At 42.0% G+C, this 23,557-nt stretch overlaps 1 protein-coding gene across 1 annotated transcript in view; it reads left to right on the forward strand.

The window, feature by feature from the left end:
- The window catches only part of PROC (protein C, inactivator of coagulation factors Va and VIIIa), a 95,813-nt gene that overhangs the window by 59,433 nt on the left and 12,823 nt on the right, over positions 1-23,557 (forward strand). The window contains exons 7-8 of the mRNA XM_073674573.1: positions 9,797-9,894; positions 20,884-20,998. Of these exons, the coding sequence (XP_073530674.1) occupies positions 9,797-9,894; positions 20,884-20,998 (213 nt within the window). The remainder of the gene's footprint in view (positions 1-9,796; positions 9,895-20,883; positions 20,999-23,557) is intronic.

Raw genomic sequence — 23,557 nt, forward strand, 5'->3', positions numbered from 1 at the left:
CCCAAAAATAAAAAAAATCTTTATACTCACCTAATCCTGCCTCCTCATCCTCCTCAGTGTCCATCACCTCTTCTGTCCTGTCACTCAGTGGACGCTGGTGGTGCGATGCAGTGACGTCATTGACCGCCGACGTCACTTGCATGCGACGGCCTCTAGCTAGTCCCCGGCTGAAGGGATGCCCGCGGCCCACCTGCGCAAGTGACCTGCGCTGCGTGTGAAGGGATGCCCACGGCCTGCCAGAGTAAGTGACGGAGCCTTCGGCTCTGTGCTCCGTCTCAATTGCTAATAACAGGTAATGCGGCCCACAGCCGGACCGGCCCATCTGGCATTTGCCAGAACTGCCAGATGGCCAGTCCGGCCCTGGCTGAAAGTGTTGGCATCCTTGAAATTGTTCCAGAAAATGAAGTATTAATTATTGCAATTACACATGTTTTGTTATACACATGTTTATTTTCTTTGTGTGTATTGGACCAACATATAAAAAAGAGATAAAAAGGCAAATTGGACATAATTTCACACTACCCCAAAAATGGGCTGGACAAAATTGTTGGCACTTTCAACTTAATATTTGGTTGCACACCCTTTGGAATAAATAATTGCAATCAATCACTTCCTATAACCATCAACAAGCTTCTTACACTTCTCAACTGGAATTTTGATTCACTCTTCCTTTGCAAACTTCTCCAGGTCTCTCGCATTTGAAGGGTGCCTTCTCCCAGCTGCAATTTTAAGATCTCTACACAGGTGTTAAATGGGATTTAGATCCAGACTCATTGCTTGCCACTTCAGAATTCTGCAGCACTTTGTTTCCATCCATTTCTGGGTGCTTCTTGAAGTATGTTTGGGGTCCATGACCTAGGAAGACCCATGACCTAGGAAGAAAACCCAGCTTTCTGACACTGGGCACTACATTGCAATCCAAAATCCATTGGTAATCTTCAGATTTCATGATGCCTTGCACACAGTGAAGGCACCCAGTTCCAGAGGCTGCAAAACAACCCCAAATAATCTTTGAACATTTTTTGACTGTAGGTACTGTGTTCTTTTCTTTCTAGACCTCATTTCGTTTACAGTAAACCATAGAATGATGTGCTTTCCCAAGTAGCTCTATCTTGGTCTCATCTGTCTACAAGACTGTTTCCCAGAAGGATATTGGCTTACTCACGTACATTTTGGCAAACTGCAGTCTAGCTTTTTTATGTCTCTGTGTCAGCAGTGGGGTCCTCCTGGGTATCCTGCCATAGCATTTAATTTCATTCAAATGTCGACGGATAGTTCGTGTTGACACTGATGCACCCTGAGCCTGCAGGACAGCTTGAATTGTTTTGGAACTTGATTGGAGCAGCTTATCCACCATTCGGACTATCCTGCGTTGCAACCTTTCATCAATTTTTCTCTGCTATCCAAGTCCAGGGAGATTAGCTACAGTTCCATGGGTTGTAAACTTCTTGATTATGTTGCGCATTGTGAACAAAGGAACATCAAGATCTCTGGAGATGGACTTGTAACCTTGAGATTGTTGATATTGTTCAACAATTTTGGTTCTCAAGTCCTCAGACAGTTCTTTTCAGCTCTTTCTGTTCTCCATGCTAAAGCTCCTGTCACACTAAGTGAGATCGCTAGCGAGATCGCTGCTGAGTCACAAGTTTTGTGACGCAACAGCGACCTCCTTAGCGATCTTGCTACGTTTGACACGTAGCAGCGACCAGGCCCCTGCTGTGAGATCGCTGGTCGTGTCTAAATGGCCTGGACCATTTTTTGATCGTTGAGGTCCCGCTGGGTAGCATGCATTGGTGTGTTTGACACCTTACCAACGACCTCGTTGGGACTCAGAACTGAGACACATAGGCGTGCATTTGCGTTGCATCGTTATACAGGTAGCTACGGGTCGCCGTATTGTTGCTGCATCGTTGGGAAGATCTGACTGTTTGACATCTCACCAGGGACCACATAGCGACGCAGCAACAATCCCTGCCAAGTCGTATCGTTGTCGGGATCGCTGTAGCGTCGCTAAGTGTGACGGTACCTTTAGTGTGGCACACACAGATACACAATGCAAAGATTAAGCCAACTTCTTTTTATCTGGTTTCAGCTGTGATTTTCATATTGCCCACACCTGTTACACAAAAGTACACACAAAGGAAATTAACGTATATAACAAAACATGTGTAATTGTCATCATTTTCTGGGAGAAATACTTAATTTTTTGGAACAATTTCAAGGGTGCCTACACTTTCGACCATGACTGTATATGCCCCAGTCTCATTATCTACTATGTGACATATATGCCCTAGTGTCTCCTATATGATGTATATGCTCCAATGTCTCCTATGTGATGTATATGCCTTGAGTCTCAGTGTCTTCTATGTGATGTCTATGTATTAATATGTATCCAAGTGCTTTGTCTTGGTATAAACTTAGCAAGTATTTACTCTTTTTTCTTGATTGCATAAAATTCCTGGCTACATGTTGTAACACATGTTGGACAAAGGGGTCTCTTTTCTTTTACTTAAAAAAAAATAAAGAAATAGAAGGTATCATGGCCAACTTAATGGGAAATAAGTATAGCCATTTTACAATGAAAATGTAATTTGTATCCATTTTTCACATTTTCAAGATCTTTCCTTGTAGTTAGTGAATATGTTCCCTCTTGTTTAAAGGCAGACGCTGAAAATCTTTCCTGACCATGTAGTGATCACACAAGTGTTTGACTTCTTACAGGGATATCATGGTTAATAGCACTCTGTCTTGTAAAGAGTTGTGTGTCGGTATGATCATCATTGGACCATAACAGGTTATCAGCCTCTGAGATGTTCCTTTTCAATAACTGTAAGCATAGATCTTGAAAACTGTGAAGAATTGATACAAAAATTATTAAAAATTTGCAAAACTGGTATAGTATAGGCATATGATATAACACATCTTTGAGTAGAGCCACCATCGGGATCTTTAGAGCCTCATACAGCAAATGATTCTAGGCCTTGGCCAAAGGCTAACAACTATACAGTACAGACCAAAAGTTTGGACACACCTTCTCATTTAAAGATTTTTCTGTATTTTCATGACTATGAAAATTGTACATTCACACTGAAGGCATCAGAACTATGAATTAACACATGTGGAATTATATACTTAACAAAAAAGTGTGAAACAACTGAAATATGTCTTATATTCTAGGTTCTTCAAAGTAGCCACCTTTTGCTTTGATGACTGCTTTGCACACTCTTGGCATTCTCTTGATGAGCTTCAAGAGGTAGTCACCGGAAATGGTTTTCACTTCACAGGTGTGCCCTGTCATGTTTAATAAGTGGGATTTCTTGCCTTATAAATGGGGTTGGGACCATCAGTTGTGTTGTGCAGAAGTCAGGTGGATACACAGCTGCTAGTCCTACTGAATAGACTGTTAAAATTTGTATTATGGCAAGAAAAAAGCAGCTAAGTAAAGAAAAACGAGTGGCCATCATTACTTTAAGAAATGAAGGTCAGTCAGTCTGAAAAATTGGTAAAACTTTGAAAGTGTCCCCAAGTGCAGTTGCAAAAACCATCAAGCGCTACAAAGAAACTGGCTCACATGAGGACCGCCCCAGGAAAGGAAGACCAAGAGTCACCTCTGGTTCTGAGGATAAGTTTATCCGAGTCACCAGCGTCAGAAATCGCAGGTTAACAGCAGCTCAGATTAGAGACCAGGTCAATGCCACACAGAGTTCTAGCAGCAGACACATCTCTTCAACAACTGTTAAGAGGAGACTTTGTGCAGCAGGCCTTCATGGTAAAATAGCTGATAGGAAACCACTGCTAAGGACAGGCAACAAGCAGATGAGACCTGTTTGGGCTAAAGAACACAAGGAATGGATATTAGACCAGTGCAAATCTGTGTTTTGGTCTGATGAGTCCAAATTTAAGATTTTTGGTTCCAACCACCGTGTCTTTGTGCGACGCAGAAAAGGTGAACGGATGGACTCTACATGCCTGGTTCCCACCGTGAAGCATGAAGGAGGAGGTGTGATGGTGTGGGGGTGCTTTGCTGGTGACACTGTTGGGGATTTATTCAAAATTGAAGGCATACTGAACCAGCGTGGCTACCACAGCATCTTGCAGCGGCATGCTGTTCCATCCGGTTTGCGTTTAGTTGGACCATCATTTATTTTTCAATAGGACAATGACCCCAAACACACCTGCAGGCTGTGTAAGGGCTATTTGACCAAGAAGGAGAGTCTTGGGGTGCTACGCCAGATGACCTGGCCTCCACCGTCACCAGACTTGAACCCAATCGAGATGGTTGGGGTGAGTTGGACCGCAGAGTGAAGGCAAAAGGGCCAACAAGTGCTAAGCATCTCTGGGAACTCCTTCAAGATTGTTGGAAGACCATTTCCGGTGACTACCTCTTGAAGCTCATCAAGAGAATGCCAAGAGTGTGCTAAGCTGTCATCAAAGCAAAAGGTGGCTACTTTGAAGAACCTAGAATATAAGACATATTTTCAGTTGTTTCACACTTTTTTGTTAAGTATATAATTCCACATGTGTTAATTCATGATTTTGATGCCTTCAGTGTGAATGTACAATTTTCATAGTCATGAAAATACAGAAAAATCTTTAAATGAGAAGGTGTGTCCAAACTTTTGCTCTGTACTGTATATGTATTTGCAAGAGAATCCACCAAACAGAAAAATTCCCTAAAATCACAATTCTATTATTTTCATTACAATCCAGTTGACTTAGCCACAAACAAAAGCTATTGATAACAAATCCATGTCGATGAGCATGGGTGCCATTCTTGAGTTGTTTATTTTAGGGATGTCAACTTTTGCAGTTAGGCAGATTTTTTACCTATGGGTTTTTAGGAACATAGTAGGAATATCTTTGCACTTACGTCCCTACAGTACCTGTATTCACTAGTTTACACCTGCCTTCCCTGAAGATATATATCTGTGTATCAATGATTTTTGTTTGTGGTTATATCAATTGGATTTTAATGAAAGTAATAAAATTGTGATTTTAGAGAATTTTTATTTTTTAGGTTTAGGCTCTGGCCAAACAACCCTCACTATCAGGCAAGTTCTGGAAAGTGGTGGATAGGGCATTCATGTGTATAGTGGGGACTTCCGCAGCTGACAATTCTTTTACTGAGCAAAAAAGCAATAAAGACAATTATTATTACTATAGTGACCTGCAACTAATAATGTACCATGTTCCTCATTAATGCATAACAATACCCCAAGTGCCACCTAAATAAATAAATAAATAATAATAATGCTCCAAATAAAGTGCCTCTTTAATGAATAATAATGCCCTATGTACTCTTGAATAAATAATAATTGCTCCCGAATGCCCCCCTGACAAGTAATATGCCTCCTGACTGGCTTCTTAAATGTAATCTACAGGGTGGGCCATTTATATGGATACACCTAAATTAAATGGGAATGGTTGGTGATATCAACTTCCTGTTTGTGGCACATTAGTATTAGGGAGGGGGAAAACTTTTCCAGATAGGTGGTGATCATGGCGGCCATTTTGAAGTTGGCCATTTTGGATCCAACTTTATTTTTTTCAATGGGAAGAGGGTCATGTGACACATCAAACGCATTGAGAATTTCATAAGAAAAACAATGGTGTGCTTGGTTTTAATGTAACTTTATTCTTTAATGAGTTTTTTACAAGTTTGTCTTTGTTTACAGCCATTGACATGTCGCAGAGGTTAACACGTGAGGAGCGGATAGAAATTCTGTTGATGTCTGGTGAATGCAGTACCCGGGTCATTGCAGCAGATTTCAATGCATGACACCCTACGAGACCACCCATCTCCCATGCTACAATTAGCAAACTGCTTGCCAAATTTCGTGAAACAGGTTCAGTGTTGAATTTTCCAAAATGTGGGCGCAAGAAAACTGTCCCTAATGAAGAATCATCAGTGGCTGTCCTAGCTTCATTCAGCAAGAGCCCACAGCGTAGCACTCGCCGCATGTCACTGGAGAGTGGCATCAGTCGAACATCCCTTCTGTAGATATTAGCTACTTACAAATGGCACCCTTACAAAATCCAGCTGCTGCAGCATCTCAACGAGGATGACCCAGATCGGCGCACTGAATTTGCAGAATGGGCAAAACAAACATTGGAACAGGACCCTCAGTTTACACAGAACATTATGTTCAGTGATGAGGCAAACTTTTTTGTGAAAGGTAAAATTAACAAACAAAACCACCGCTATTGGTCGGGCTGACACTAACCCACAGGGGATAGATCCCTCCAAGACTGTTGGAACACAAAAATTGATGGTATGGTGTGGTATATGGGGTACAAAGATAGTGGGGCCCTTCTTCATCAATGGAAACCTCAATGCCACCGGATATCTGAAATTGCTACATGATGATGTGTTGCCCTCTTTATGCACTGAAGATGGCACGTTCCCTGAGTTTTCCCAACAAGATGGCGCACCACCACATTATGGGTGTCAGGTCCGAGCATTCCTACATGAACAGTTTCCTGGAAAGTGGATTGGTCATCGTGGGCCAGTTGAATGGCCACCAAGGTCTCCCGATCTGACCCCCTTAGACGTTTATCTTTGTGGTCATCTGAAGGCAATTGTCTATGCTGTGAAGATACGAGATGTGCAGCATCTGAAACAACGGATACTGGAAGCCTGTGCTAGCATTTCTTCTGCAGTGTTGCTATCAGTGTGTCAAGAGTGGGAGAAGAGGGTTGCATTGACAATCCAACACAATGGGCAGCACTTTGAACACATTTTATAAGTGGTCATAAACTTGTAAATAACTCATGAAAGAATAAAGTTACGTTAAAACCAAGCACACCATTGTTTTTCTTATGAAATTCTCAATAAGTTTGATGTGTCACATGACCCTCTTCCCAGTGAAAAAAATAAATTTGGATCCAAAATGGCCGACTTCAAAATAGCCACCATGGTCACCACCCATCTGGAAAAGTTTTCTCCCTCCCATATACTAATGTGTCACATTCCCATTTAATTTAGGTGTATCCATATAAATGGCCCACCCTGTATTACCAGGTTTTTGCTCTCTAATCATGAGAGCAGCATAATATAGAGACAGAAACCCTGATTCCAGCCATGTGTTACTTACTGGGCTGCTGGTTGTAGTTTTGTTAATTTCCTGCTGATAAAACAATGACCTTTATCACTAGAGGGCTAAACCTGTCGCAAGATAGTCTAACCCTGCCCCCAGCACTGATTGGCAGCTTTCTGCCTATGCACAGTGTACACAGAAAGCAGCCAATCAGTGGTGTGGACGGGGTTATTCAGCGCTCAGTATTCAGAGAACTGGTAGATCTGCAGCAAATAAAAAGTGATTTAATTAAAATTGCTGCAAAAAAAATAAAAAAAGTGATACATCACAGGAATCTGGGTCTCTGCCCTTATATCATGCTGCCCTCAGATGGTATAGTAAAAACTTTGAGACAGATTCCCTTTAAGAAATAATAATGCCAGCTTAAAAAGTAATTTTGCTGCATAAAAGTAAAAATCCCCCAGAATGGAAAACTGTATCTTGTGCAAGGCCCCCCTCTTCTGTAGGCTACAGGCCCAAAGCAGACTATGAGACATAGAGCGGTACAGCAGGCCCTCTCCTCTGCCACACAGTTTAACAGTTTAAAGAGGCGCCCACCATATAAGCCCCTGTCTTTGTTGGTGTTAGTGGCAGATGGGCCCCTTTCTTTTTATCCTAACAAATTGGTCCCTGACAGCAGTATCAGCTGCACTGTACTTATTGTAACCCTGTCTTTGAGTCATATTAAAAGTAAAGCATATTTCCATTTTAGAATATTTCAGCTTGACATTATTATAATTTTTTTGGGGAAAATATCTATTGGTGCACAATTATTGCCTACCAGGACTGTGCTAAACCATTGTTTTTGACCTTCTGATTGGCATATGAAAGAAGGGATAACAGGCATAACTCCCATAATATTAGCCTAATTGTTCAGGTTCCAACTTCATTAGGACATTCTACTGTATATGTAAATATTAATAAATATTGACACGTTTTTTGTTTGTTTTTCATTTTATTTCACTTTAAGAGTAATATAACCTATACACAAGAATTGCACAAACCAAAAATAACAATTAAGAGTTAGATATTTTATAGTAACATGATAAAATAATCATAAACATTTCCTGGTTGGAGGAAAGGACAGAGTCTGGAAATATTTTTGAGTTGGAGGCAGTAGGAGGTGTTAAGAGCTTGAAGGTGCAGGAGAGGGCCGAGTCAATGGTTACTCCAAGGCTGTGGACGTTTAGTACAGGGGAAAGCGTGATGTCATTTGTTGGGGGAGTTGAGTAGGATGGAGGAAAGATGATGATTTTGATCTTGTTCACATTGAGCTTTAGGAACCGTGATGAGGAGTCATCAGTGTATAGGTGGTACTGGAAGCCTTGGGACTTGTGAGTTGTCCCAGGCTAAAGATATAAATGGAGAAGAGTAGGGGTCCCAAGACCGTGCCAACAGAGACAGGCCGGGATAAGGAAGTAGAATGGGAATGGGAGACGCTAAATGTGCGGTTAGTAAAGTAGAAGAAGATCCAGGAGAGGGTAAGGTGTTTCATGCCAAGGGAAGAGAGAATCTGTAGTAGTAAGAGGGAGTGGGCGGCTGTGTCAAAGGCAGAGGACAGGTCTAGAAGAAGTGTAGAGAACTGTCTTTTAGCTTTGGTGGTTAGTTATTAGTAATATATAATATAATGAATAACATAGTTATTTACTTATTAATTGCCTGACTCTGGGTGGAAATCGATTTTGTCATCATGTAAGTATAAGGCTATGTGCCCACGATGCAGAAATGCTTCGGATTTTTCCTGAGCGTTTCTTCATCTCCCTGGCAGAAAAAAACGCATGCGGATTGTACATGCGTTTTCCTGCCAGGGACATGCGGAAATGGAGCGTTCTTCACATGCATTTCCGCATGCGGGTTGTCAAGCGCTTTCCAAGCGATTTTAGCATCACTTGGAAAGTGCTTGATCTTGGTCACACTATATAAATCCATGCAAACGGCATGGATTTATATAGTGTGACCGAAAGAATGGTAAAAAAATAAAAAGTAAATATTATACTTCTGACTTCGCGGTGGACTCAAGGACCTGCCATGACGTCTTTTAGTCATGTGACGGGTCACGCGACTGCTGACGTCAGCGGTCGCGTGACCCGTCACATGACTAAATGACGTCACCGCAGGTCCTTTTAGTCTACCGCGAGCTGCCGGCAAGCCAGGACAAGGACACCGGAGGCTATCAGAAGGTAAGTATAATGTATTTTTTTTTATTTTTTACAGGTTCTATGGTACCCGGGTCCAGAGGAGAGTCTCCTCTTCTCCAAAACCGGGTACCATCCGCACATTGAACCGCATGTTATCCACATGTACAGATGCAGTGATGCGGATGACATGCGGTCCAATGCAAGTCAGTGGCGGCGAAAACGCCGCAATTCCGCAAAATAATTGGTAGTGCTCGGATTTTTCTGCAATGGTAATCCGCAGCATGTACACAGCACATGCGGATTATCATTGGGAAACATGGCAGGCCTTCTACCAAGCGTTTTTTAAACGTTTCTGCAGCTGAATTGCCGCTGCAGAAATGCTTAAAAAACGCATAGTGGGCACACAGCCTAAACATACTTCATACCGCCATGTATTCCTGTTGAGATTATGTTCAGAATATCTATTAGTTGCTCTGTTACTTCCTCAGTTCATATGATTATCAGAAGAGAAGGACTCCCATAGGGGTGATAAAAATGAAAAAGGTTTGTGGCAGCTGATAAGATCTTGTCTTTGTTTTGCAGGGGACTTTCCTTGTGGTAAAATGAAAATCTTCAACTCTGACTATTCAGCTCGTCTCACCGGAGCAAAAAAAGGACGTAAGGGAGACAGTCCTTGGCAGGTCAATACATCTAGATTTTTTCCTATGATATAATATTGTTAAATTAAAAGGGTTGGTTCGATACCTAAAATGTCCTTACTAAATATACATTTTTACACCCTAGAAGCTTTTGTAACTAGCACTATTAGAAAATACCCTACAGTTTTCCCTATCCTACTAATCCCTAAAAGTGTTATTTTTACGATAATAGAAACTAAGTAATTGCAGCGCCACCCCTGATTGTGTCCTGTTCCAGGAGGGGCTATAGATGCTGCAGGGATGTGAGTGCAGCCCCAGCCTCCTTTGACGTCCCGTTTGAGACTCCTCTCGAATGCAGGGAGGAGGGGAAATGGAAGATCAGCTCACCAGTGAATAGTATCCAGGACACAGCTGCAGGGATCCGCTCGGAAGACCCGGGACCAGGCTGAACAGCATGAGTAAGACCCCTTAGGTGGTCGAAACGCGTTGGTATTCACACTAGTTGGTCCTGTTGCAGCCGTGTATTTTAACTACTTTGTGAATAAGCTTAATCTTCTTTTACTTTTGAATCTCCACTGGAACTTCTATTTTTACATTTCCTCTCAAATGAGGCACCACAGGAAGCAAAAAAAACAGGAGTTAGCTGGATAAGAAGGAGAGCAGGGAATTTTATAATACAGCTAATTACAAAAGTGATTAAACTGTAAAAATAGACATTTAGAAAGGGCTAGAGGCACACCTATAGTCTGATGCTCCCCCTCCTGTGCAAGATTTGGATGGGGTCTCCCCCATCCTGAATAAATTTTATATATGCGTCCTCCATCCTCGTATATATATCCCTCATCCTGGCCCCATTCTGGTTTATATATCCCCCATCCTGGTATATATGTTCTCCATTCTCCTGCTGTTTTTTAACATATAGAAGAAAATAAACCATTATACTCAGCAGGAGCTACATAGAAGTCATTGGGGCTCCATAGAAGAAGTATAAATACACTCCCCATAATTCTCCATATAATATAAGGCACAGCTCATAGTCATCCATGTAGTATAATGCACAGCTCATAGTCATCCATAAAGTATAATGCATAGCCCATAGTCCTCCATAAAGTATAATGCACAATTCATAATCATCCATAAAGTATAATGCACCCCCATAGTCATATATAGTAGTATAATGCACCCCATAGACATCCATAATAATAATAATAATCTTTTTATTTATATAGTGCCAACATATTCCGCAGCACTTTACAATTCAGACAATTTACATTATGGGCCATAGTAGTATAATGCACCCCATATTCATCCATAGTAGTATAATGCACCCCCATAGACATCCATAGTATTATAATGCACCCCGTAGACATCCATAGTAGTATAATGCACCCCATAGACATCTATAGTAGTATAATGCACCCCCATAGACATCCATAGTAGTATAATGCACCCCCATAGTCATCCATAGTAGTATAATGCACCTCATAGACATCCATAGTGGTATAATGCACCCCATAGACATCCATAGTAGTATAATGCACCCCCATAGACATCCATACTAATATAATGCACCCCCATAGACATCCATCCATAGTAGTATAACGCACCCCACATACATCCATAGTAGTATGGGCAATGATTTAAAAAAATAAATAAATACTCACCGTTCTTTGGCTCCTGCACTGCGGCCTTCCTCTTGTGAAGCTAGCAGGGCGCGGCATGTGACGGAAGAGTGTGACGTCACTGCCATTTTAGGTACTGGACCAACCCTTTAAGTGCCTGTCTTAATAATGTTCACTTTTCATGCTACATTGCTGTACTGTCATCTGTTTTAATGTGTTCAACAATATTAATAATCATTATGATAGAACAATATCGTGATATATTTCTCCCAGATAATAGTTATTGGCTCCCTGGAATAAATATGTGCTAATCCAGGGATAGGGAACCTCTGGCCTACAGGTCGTTTACAGCCTGCATCATCATTTTCTTCAGGTCCCAGTCAGATTCTCAGAGACTGCAGCGCTTGGGTCGCTAGCTCGTTTTGCCAGCCACTAGGCTTTTAATTCCTCCCTACACTGTGAGCACACACACGCAGCATTTACTACTGAACGCTGAGGCATATGCAGTGAAGGATTATGTACTGATGGCGGCCTGTGCCAGCGCCAGGATGTTCTCTGTGGGATAACCTATCGCGATTAGCACTCGTGACCCTCTATGACCCTCTAATGATGAAGCCACCAGTCACAGTGTCTACTTTGTGATGTATGCACCAGCTGCACTGTCTCCTATGTAATCTATTCACCAGCCGCACTGTCTTCTATGTAATATATGCAACAGCCCCACTGTCTCCTATGTGATTTATATACACCAGCCCTAGTATCTCCTATGTGATGTTTATACACCTGCCCCAGTGTCTCCTATGTGATGTATATACATGTCACGCTGGGTATGGAGAGAACCCAGCGTATAACGGCAGGAAAAGGGAAGGGTGCCCTACAAGTAGGGAAAGGGGGAATAGAGACCCCTAAACAGCTCAAACGACAAACCCTTTCTCCCCTATGGACCCTATATAGGTTCTGCACCTATCGCCGAGCAGGAAACCTGGCCCTACCTAAGGCCCTAGTTAACCCTAAAGCTAGGGCCTAGGTAGGGAGGGGGAGGGGTGAGCACTAGTCAGCCCCACTTCAAACTAAAGTACACACAAGGGAAACGAACAAGGAAATACACTTCAAGATGACACCTGAGAACACGGCAACAATCCACAAAGGAACTCCAAGAAAATTTTAGTCGACTACTAGAATTCCAAGCCTGAATAGATAAGAACACTCTATCACCAGCAACTCTCTGGAGAAACTGAGTGCATTTTAGGATAAAGCAAAGGCGTGCTAATTAGCAGCAGGTGAGGATCACTGCTGGGTCCTAAAGGGGGAGGGATCATGAAGATGTTTGCAAGGCTAAACGCAGCGACCTTCTACAGCCGGACCCCGTATGACTGTCTGTCAAACCTGACACACCCGTGACAATGCATCAGTCACAGTGTCTCCTATGTGATGTATATACACCAGTCCCGGTGTCTCCTGTTTGATGTACACAGCAGTCTCAGTTTCTCCTATATGATGTATACAGCAGTCTTAGTGTCTCCTATATGATGTATACAGCAGTCTCAGTGCCACTTATGTGATGTATACAGCGGACCCCCCACAGCTTTAGTTCTGTAAATGTAACATGAGAAGTGATGAATTTCCCACTGTGAGGAGACCTGCAGTGTAATCTACATCTGTGTTCAGAACAACTTAAGGCCCCGTCACACTTGTCGGGATCGTTGCAGCATCGCTAACGATACGACCTGTCAGGGATCGTTGCTGCGTCGCTATGTGATCGCTAGTGAGCTGTCAAACAGGCAGGCTCACCAACGATCAGGGGAGCAGCGACATCGTGGAAAGAATCTTTCCACAATGTCCTGCTCCTGGTTACCAGCCTGCTGAAGCAGGAGCAGGCTGGTAACCATCATAAACATCGGGTTACTAGGGGCACACGCGCACCTATTAGCCCGTTGTTTATCATGGTTACCACTCTGCTACGGTGAGCGGGAGGTTACCGCTCACTTTAGCAGCCTCGTAACCATGATAAACAGCGGGTTACTAAGTGCGCGTGTGCCCCTAGTTACCCAATGTTTATCATGGTTACCAGCCTGATCGCTGCTCCCGCTGGTCACACACAGCGATGTGTGCTGACCAGCGGGAGGGCAACGACCAAAAAATGGTCCAGGACACTTTGCAGCGATCAGCGACCTCACAGCAGGGGCCTGATCGTTGCAAAGTGTCACACATAGCGACATCGCTGGTGAGGTCGCTGTTGCGTCACCAAAACCATGACACAGCAGCGATCACGCTAGCGATCTCGCTATGTGAGACGGGGGCTTTACTGCTGCGATCAGTTCATTACAACACTTATCACAAAGAGTCAACTGCACTCCTGACTGACACAAACCTGTGAAAGCAGTTGTGAGTAGAAACATCGTCAGCTAACATCACATGTCTCACCAAAGAGAAGCAGCTCCAGCCATCATATTATTGGTGAGTTATTTACATGTTTGACAAAATATAGCAGGATAATTTGCAAGTTGATAATTTTGTAAAGTGCCCAAATGATGGTGTAAATATCCAAATGACTCCTGGAAATAACAAGGTTCCCCACCCCTGTGCTAGCCCTTAAAAAGTTCTGTCTATGGTTGAATAGTTAATAGGGCAACCAGTTCTCTAACCGTATGTGCACACAATGCCTCTTTCATGTAGGAGAACCCAATAGATTTTCAAGAGGAAGATGCATGAAACGCCAGCGTTTTTCTGATACGAAAGCGTCTTTCTTTTGGGGAGTGGTGAGATGGGGGCATTTCATTACTGCTTCTTTAAAAAAAATTTTGACCACTGGCTGTTTTATTATAGCTTTTTTTTCAGCATTGTTTTGGCATCTTTTTTTACTGCCTTTTTCTATTTATTTTTTTTAAACTCCATTCAATGAAGAAATTCCTAGCAGTTTTTCACGCAAAAATGCTAGCAAAGCAATCGAAAAGATACCTGGGTACCTTCTGGGCATCTTTTGAGCGTTAGCAATGACTTGTATTATAAAGTATAAAGCGTCTTCAGAGCAGAAAATGCCTGAAGAATGGTCAGATCACTTCTTTTAACTGCTTGGTGCATTTGGAAATATAAATTGGTTAAAAGACACTGAAAAGACTAAACATATTACCAGCAATTTGTTTTTACATATTGAAATGCATATGTTCATTCTTTTGAGCGTTTAGTTAGCGCTTTTTCAGGTGGGTTCAGAGTGGAATTCCACTGAAAAAGACATTATGTGCACATACCCTAATGCTGCTTTTAGACAGGCTGATAATTGGGAAATTAGTTTTCCAATGAGCTCTCTTTCTTGACAATCAGGCCACCTAAACAGATTGGCAATCACCTGCCAAATGAGCAAAACGTTCATTCATCAAATGAAAAGATTTTTAAACGTCTTTAAAAATCAATGTTTTCGGCAATTTCAACAGCACATCCTCCTGTGTAAATAGGTGATGTGCTGCCGAGAACAATGATTATCTCTACGCCTAGAATGATCACATTACCAATCATTTTGTGCAATGTCTAAATAGGCCACTGATCAGCTTGCATGCAGCCGATAGGTGGTCTTTGAATGGCTTCAGTTGACACATGTAAATCCAGCACAAGTGTCTCTCCAAGGGAAGCAATTTTTCTAGGAGATAACAAATTGCTCACGACAAATGATTCTTTGGGAGAAAGGGACCTAATTTTTTTGGCTTATTATTTATTTTGCTTTTTGTGGAGTTAAATATAAATAGAAGCAAATCTTACAATGACATATACACTTTTTTACAGTTATCAAAAGGTGTAAATGTGACATGCAGAAGTAGTGCTGTTGCTTCAAAGCATCCAGCAACTATTTGAAGTAACACAAGCACAGGAGACAGGAAGTGTTGTGCTCCAGAAGCACCAAGCAACTAGAGGGGTTAGCACAGTCACAGGAGACAGAGAGTGTTTAGCAGAGCCCCAGGGGGATTGTGGGGAAGTTGTTTACTGTCTGGCTGGAGCCAAAGAGAAAGGTGGTGTGTGATCTGTATCTCACAGAAGGTAAGAGAACAGAATTCAGGTCAGGAGGGAAGCTAAACATGGGTCAGATAGACTCCCTGAACTAACAGTGCGGAGTATTATCTGGCAGAAAGATAAGAACTGGAAGGAATTGTGTCATAGGGATCATTTCCCTCATCAAACCCTCCCCCCCCTCCATCTCCATGCAGGAAAAAGAATGCTATTTACTATTGAGTCCTGTGAAGGAAAAGCCTGTGGTTGTGTATGCATAGAAGTGTGCTGCTAAGAGATCTAATCTATGCTGAATTATGCTACTGAAGAGACTGTAATACTGTGCCTTGTGAAGAAACTACTGTATTGTTACTGGAGCCAGTTGCTCAAGAAACTCAGACTGTACTGTAATGAAGATTGTTGCTGTAATATCCCTGAATTGCACTGGCCGTGCTTCAGACTAAATTCCACTGTTAAACTGTTGAAAAAGACTGTTGTCAGATGTGTCTGGTCAGCAATTGAATCTATCGTGAGCCTGAGAGATGGTGCAGCCTATGGTAGCCCTGAATAACAGTTCCCCCAGGATTCCTAAGAATTCATGAAACCCGTCTCGCCCTATCTGAACCTAGCGGCGTGCGTGTAACATAAAGACTAATCATAATACAAACATAATAGACCTTTACGAGAAAGGCAAAATGACATGCACAATTAATGACCATTATGGCAAATGGATTACCCCCAAATTGTCTATTCAGGAGCCTGCCGTGATTTATTGAGAGCTTTCTTTGACTTTTAAAATTACATTGTAGCCACAATTCCCCAGTCTCAATAAATTGAATAAACAATACAAATCTCATATGTCAACGTTCTATCCACAAATGAGAAAATTAAATGGAAAAAGAAAGTAAAAAAAAAAAGAGATCACTTTTTGGAGACTTTAATAATAATGGATAAGAAGGACACACTACTGTCATTCATACACAAAGGTGAAGAATGTAGTGAAATATCTAAAACAAAGAGTGGCCATAGTAACTAATCACGGCATGGTTTTTGTTTTACCAGAGTAGTTTATTAACCCCATAATAACATCTGACGTACTAATACGCGTCTGTGCCCTGGGACTTAAGAGCCAGACCCGTATTAGTACGCCATCGCGATCGCGCGCGCACACAGGCTGTGCGGGCGCGATCGCCGCCGGGTGTCAGCTGATTGTCACAGCTGACACCCGGTACTATGTGCAGGGAGCGGTCCTGCACCGCTCCCAGCACATTAACCCCCGCGATGCTGCGATCGAAGTCGATCGAAGTCGATCGCGGCATTGCGGGGGCAAGGGGAGGTGATCGGCGATACTCACCTCCTCTTCCGGCTTCCAGCGCAGTCTGCAAAGGCTTCCCGGGTGTTGCCATGACGACCCAATGTCGTCATGACAACATCCGGGTCACCAGAGAGCAGGAAGATTGCTTGGACATGCGCAGTGCATCTCCAAGCAATCTTCACGCTGTGCACTTCTGACAACCTTCATGGCATAGGGATGGTGCTCCATTCCTGTGCCATGCAGGCGATCAGAAAAAAAAAAGTGAAAGTCCCAGAGTGAGACAAAGTAATAAAGTGTATAAACTGTGTGAAAGTGGAAAAAAAAAAAAAAATGTGCAAAAATATTATAAAAAAAATAAATAAATAATACACCAAAAATAAAAATATAATGTACCCATCAATAAATATTATTATAAAAAAAATAAAAAAAAAACAATAAAAGTACACATATTTGGTATCGCCGCGTCCGGAACAACCTGACCTATAAAACTGTCCCACTAGTTAACCCCTTCAGTGAACACGGTAAAAAAAAAAAAAAAAACCGAAGCAAAAAACAATGCTTTATCACCATACCGCCAAACAAAAAGTGGAATAACACGCGATCAAAAAGACGCATATAAATAAAAATGATACCGCTGAAAACGTCATCTCGTCCCGCAAAAAACAAGCCGCCATACAGCTCCATCAGCCGAAAAATAAAAAAGTTATAGCTCTCAGAATAAAGCGATACTAAAAAATATTTTTTTCTATAAAATACCTTTTATTGTGTATAAGCGCCAAAACATAGAAAAATGATACAAATGTGGCACGGCTGTAAACGTACTGACCCGAAGAATAAAGCTACCTCATCAATTTTACCACACGCGGAACAGAATAAAAAAAAAAAAAAAAACAATTCCTGAATTGTTGGTTTTTGTTTATTCTGCCTCCCAAAAATCGGAATAGAAAGCGATCAAAAAATGTCACGTGCCTGAAAATGGCACCAATAACAACGTCAAGTTATCCCGCAAAAAACGAGCCGTCACATGACTGTCTGCCAAAATCTGGAAAAATTATAGCTCTCAAAATATGGCGATGCAAAAACTAGATTTTACAAAAAATGCATCTTTTAGTGTGTGACAGCTGTCAGTCATAAAAACCCCATATGATTCTGGCATTGCTGTAATCACACCGACCCGAAGAATAAAGTCGTCTAATCACTTATACCGCACAAGGAACGGCGTCAAAAATAAACTCTTGGGTTAGGATTGGGCTAGGGTTAGGGCTGGGTTTGGGGCTAGGGTTGTGCTGGGGCTAGGGTTGTGCTGGGGCTAGGGTTGTGCTGGGGCTAGGGTTGTGCTGGGGCTAGGGTTGTGCTGGGGCTAGGGTTGTGCTGGGGCTAGGGTTGTGCTAGGGTTAGGATTTTTTTCAAAAGTAAGAAAAAAAGATGACGATATGGCGACTAGTGTTGAGAGCAAGTGCTCGCTACTTGAGTTTGCATCGGGTGCTCTGGTATGCATGGAGTATCGTGGGTATTTGAGTGACATGCTCGAGTCTCTGCCCCATATGCTTCGCGGCCAAAAAACTTTACGGGGATTGCCTGCCATGCACGAGCGATCCCCGCATGTTTTTTTTTGGGTGTCTAATAACCGTGAAACATGCGGAGCAGGGACTCGAGCATGTCACTCGAGCACACGCTGTACATGGTGCATACCTGAGTACCCGATGCAAACTCAAGTAGCGAGCACTTGCGCTCAAGAATAATGACAACTTATTCAATATGATGACCTAATGTAAACAAATTCTGTGCCGTACCTCTGGGTTCAAAATGTTCACTATACACCTTAATAAAATCCTTGAGGGGTATAGTTTCCAAAATGGGGACACTTGTGGGGGAGCTCCACTGTTTAGGCACATCACGGGCTCTCCAAACGCGACATGGTGTCCGCTAACAAATTGAATGGAAAATCGGCTCAAATTGTTAGCGGAGACCATGTTGCGTTTGGAGAGCCCCTGTGTGCCCAAACATTGGAGCTCCCCCACAAGTGACCCCATTTTGGAAACTAGACCCCCCAAGGCACCTATCTAGATGCATAGTGAGCACTTGGAACCCCTAGGTGCTTCACAAATTGATTCGTAATAATGAAAAAGTGTTTTTTTTTTCACTTTTTCATTTTTACGAATCAATTTGTGAAGCACTTGGGGGTTTCAAGTGCTCACTATGCATCTATAAAGGTGCCTTGGGGGGTCTAGTTTCCAAAATGGGGTCACTTGTGGGGGAGCTCCAAAGTTTGGGCACACAGGGGCTCTCCAAACACAACATGGCGTCTGCTAATTATTCAAGCAAATTTTACAATCAAAAAGTCAAATGGCGCTCCTTCCCTTCCGAGCCCTGCCGTGCGCCCAAACAGTGTTTCTTCCCCAAATATTGGGTATCTGCGTGCCCAGGGGAAATTGCACAACAAATTTTGGGGTCCATTTTTTCTTGTTACCCCTGTGAAAATAAAAAAAATTGGGTCTAAAGTAACATTTTTGTGAAAAAAGTTAAATGTTCATTTTTTTCTTCCACATTCAAAAAATTCCTGTGAAGCACCTGAAGGGTTAATAAAGTTCTTGAATGTGGTTTTGAGCACCTTGAGGGGTGCAGTTTTTAGAATGGTGTCACTTTTGGGTATTTTCTGTCATAAAGACCTCTCCAAGTGACTTCAAATATGATGTGGTCCCTAAAAAAATGGTTTTATAAATTTTGTTGGAAAAATGAGAAATCGCTGGTCAACTTTTAACCCTTATAGCTCCCTAACAAAAAAAAATTTTGGTTCCAAAATTGTGCTGATGTAAAGTAGACATGTGGGAAATGTTATTTATTAACTCTTTTGTGTGACATATCGCTCTGATTTCAGGGCTTAAAAATTCAAATTTTGAAAATTGCAAAATTTTCAAAATTTTCGCCAAATTTCCGTCTTTTTCACAAATAAACGCAAGTGATATCGAAGAAATTTTTCCACAATCATGAAGTACAATATGTCACGAAAAAACAATCTCAGAATCAGGGGGATCCGTTGAAGCGTTCCAGAGTAATTACCTCATAAAGTGACAGTGGTCAGAATTGTAAAAATTGGCCCGGTCATTAACGTGCAAACCACCCGCGGGGCTTAAGGGGTTAAAATGTTGATTGGCTGTTATGGCCAACAAAGATACATTTGATAAATGCAGCCCAAAGAGTATGCCCTATGCTGAAAAGAAAAAAAAATAAAGAAATAGAAAAAAAAATCTTCTATAATTAAACAAAACATTAGATAAAATTAAATAAAATGATTTACTCCTCCAATAAAACTGTTAATTTATTCCCATATTCATAGATGTATAGTTATTGTAAAAACAAGTACTTTTGTAAATTATAGTTTATTAAAATTTGCAGCCGTTCTTGAGATATTTTTGTTTTCTGCTCGTTGAGTTGTAAGCCGACCACTGGTGCTCTCTAGGTTAAAAGCATTGAAGGTGGCCAGGATTAAGAGGTAACAGCAGGCTCCAGCGATCCTGGCCATCTGCAAGACTGTGCTTACAATCTTGATAGAAAAGTGCTTGTAAGCGCTGCGCATGTCTGGTGACTAGCAGCAGGGGTCATCAGATGTATAGAATTTGCTTTCAGCACTCTCTAGTAGATAAAAAGCAGATCAGGGCTTTCCCCTATGTGGAGAGGCAAGGTCCAAATTTCCAAGGAACTCACTAGGATACAGCATGCATAAAAATGGAGCAAACAGCATCCAACAGGTGATGAAATTTCAAAACATCTTTATTCTGCCATATACAGGAAGCAACATTTCGACGTCACATGCTTGAAAAAGACCTGTGACCGGTCGAAACGTTGCATCCTGTATATGGCAGAATAAAGATGTTTTGAAGTTTTGTCACCTGCTGCACGCTGTTCAGCAGCAGTGGTCAGTCTCCAAGGCAACAATGTAAACAAAATAAAAAAAGTGTTAATATTTCAAAAACAGATGCAAGTTTGAATGAGCAGTAAATGGCAAAATTGCTTGTATTTACTATCCGATAAAACCCATTTATGAAGATGGGAATAATTCTTTGATACCTCACCATACTAGTAAAGGAAGACCAATTATTCCTCTTGTGATTGCAGGCACTCCTATTTTATGAGAAGAAGTTTCACTGTGGTGGAGTTCTGATTCACCCATCATGGGTTCTAACCGCAGCCCATTGTTTCAAACAGCCTGGAAAGTATTTTATCCGTCTCGGTAGGTACTTGTTGATGTATGTACTGTTTTATCTACAAGAAATACACGATTCTTACCACTAAAGCTGTTAAAATTTTAAACAATACTTTCCAAAATGTATGTCAATAGTCAACATATTCTTAAGATAATAATGTAGTTATACATAGAAATATTAGACACTGGAACAAATATTGTCAGGTCTTGGTTGAGCAGTCTCTGGAATGACCAGTCAGAAGTCAATTCTTACAAAAGCATATCAGATTGCATTGTATTTGGAGGTTGGTCAAAAAGCCCCTACAAGAAAAATAAGGGGTTGAGTCATCAAAGCTTTTATGCTAGAAAAATTTTGCAACTTTTGGCATTTTCACGTCAATTTGAAACAGTTCTGCCAAAATGGGAGGAGCTGGCGTGGGATGGGGCATTGCTACACCTGCCAGTCAAATTCATTAAAAGTGCTGGTGTTTCTTACTTCAGAAATGTTACTCCAGTCCCTGACAGAAGTAGCATTTCTAGCGAGGAGCACACCACTGAGAAGATGCGCCAAATTCATTAAGTGACAGGTGCCTCTTAATGAATTTGGCGCATCATACTTAAGTGAGCTCTTGCAACACCAATCTTAAAGGGAACCTGTCAGGTAAAAAAATGCTATTAGCCTGCTGATATGGGGTTAATCTGTAGGTTAATAGCGTTCTGAGCCTGCCTGGTACTGGCACTTAGAGCCCAGCTGCTGGGAAGAAATGAACTTTATTCCTCCCAGTAATGTTCAGGTTTCGGTCACGGGGGTGGACCAGCACGGATTCAGTCACCGCTTGGTGTATAGAGAGCGGAGGTTGACACTGCCTTCTATATACAGAGCTGTGACTGGACCTGCGCCAGGGAAAATCTACACGCAAAACTCAGCGTACTGGCAAGATAAATTGATTTGTTACGTATTTGAAACACGCACTGCAGTAGGCATGAGATCTCTATAAATCCCATCCATTTTTTTTGGAATTGTAAGATGCTGCGTTTTTGGCGCAACAACATACTGTACATAGCTTCAAAAATTCATTGTGGGAACTTAACCTGAAACATCTGAAAACATCAGAAAACTCTGTTACGTTTGTCCACTTTGTTAGAAGGGTCCTCAGATAATAATCACTAATCAAAATGAGTCCTACTACTAAAATTAGCTACGTTGTATAATCTAAGCAAGGTCACTGCTTTAGTCCAATGTAGCATTTCACTGCTCCATTCTTGGGATCGGTGGAGGTTTCAGCCATTCCCATTGGAATTAATGGGTTTTTAATATAATCCATGGACATGATAGCTTTTCCAGAGTGTGTGGCTAATATGCCGCCGTAGCCAAAAGTTTTGAGACTGCCGCAAGGTTTACTTTTCACAAAGTTTGCTGCTTCATTGTTTTTAGATCTTTTCGTCGGATGTTTCTATGATTACTGAAGTACAATTATAAACTTTTCATAACTTTTTAAACTGGACAAACACAACATTGTTGACCCTTATTTTTCAAGACTTCTGCCCTTCGCCCTGTGAATATTGAGTCTTTACATGAATTTCATGTATTTGTCTATAAAAGTTAAATAATTTATGAAATCCTTATACTTCAGTGACTATGCAAACATCTGACTAAAAGATCTAAAAACACTGAAGCAGCAAACTTTGTAAAAACAAAAATTTGTGTCAGTCTCAAAAATTTTGACCTTGACTGTATACCCTCTGTTATCTGATGAAGGTTAAATGTTATCTTATCTCTATAACCAGGTACAGGAAGTCATAATGATATTATGTCTGATTGGGACAACTCCTGTCCATTTTATCCAGAAGCATAAGGATCAGGCCCGTTTTGCTAATCTGCCCTACCGGGCACTTTCCCGGTGGTCCGCGGTGTGGCACTGCTTGGGGGGGCCGACAGCCTGTTTTTACGGCTGCTGGCCCCATTAATTTTCCGGGTGCCTCTCCGGGGGCAGGGTGCGCGCACGCAGCGTTCATCATTTGAACGCTGCGACGCACAGGTAGCTGGAGCGGGCGGGAACGCGCTGACACTGCTATGACACTGCACTGGTATGTGTCAGCGCATTCTGTGAACAGAGAGCGCGTGCTCTCTTCTCTCCCACCCGTGGCCCCAGCAACACAGCAGCCGCGGCCCCGCCGGAGCAGCAGGGAACAAGGTAGGTGAGTATCTTTTTTTTTTTATAATGAAACAGTACTGTGTGGGGGCCATCATATCACGTGTGGAGGCCATCATATCACGTGTGGAGGCCATCATATCACGTGTGGGGGCCATCATATCATATGTGGGGGCTATCATATGTGGGGGCCATCATACTATAGGGACCATTATATGTGAGGGCCATCATACTATGTGCAGGATTGTATGTGGGACCATCATACTATGTGCAGGACTGTATGCGGGACCATCATACTATGTGCAGGACTGTATGCGGGACCATCATACTATGTACAGGACTATATGTGGGGCCATCATGCTATGTGCTGGACCGTATGTGGAGCCATCATGCTATGTGCAGGACTGTATGTAGAACCATCATACTATGTGCAGGACTGTATGTGGGGCCATCA

The sequence above is a fragment of the Phyllobates terribilis genome, unplaced genomic scaffold (genome assembly GCF_046119375.1).
Source record: "Phyllobates terribilis strain yellow unplaced genomic scaffold, ASM4611937v1 Scaffold_3__8_contigs__length_932513732, whole genome shotgun sequence".
Taxonomy (NCBI): Eukaryota; Metazoa; Chordata; class Amphibia; order Anura; family Dendrobatidae; genus Phyllobates; species Phyllobates terribilis.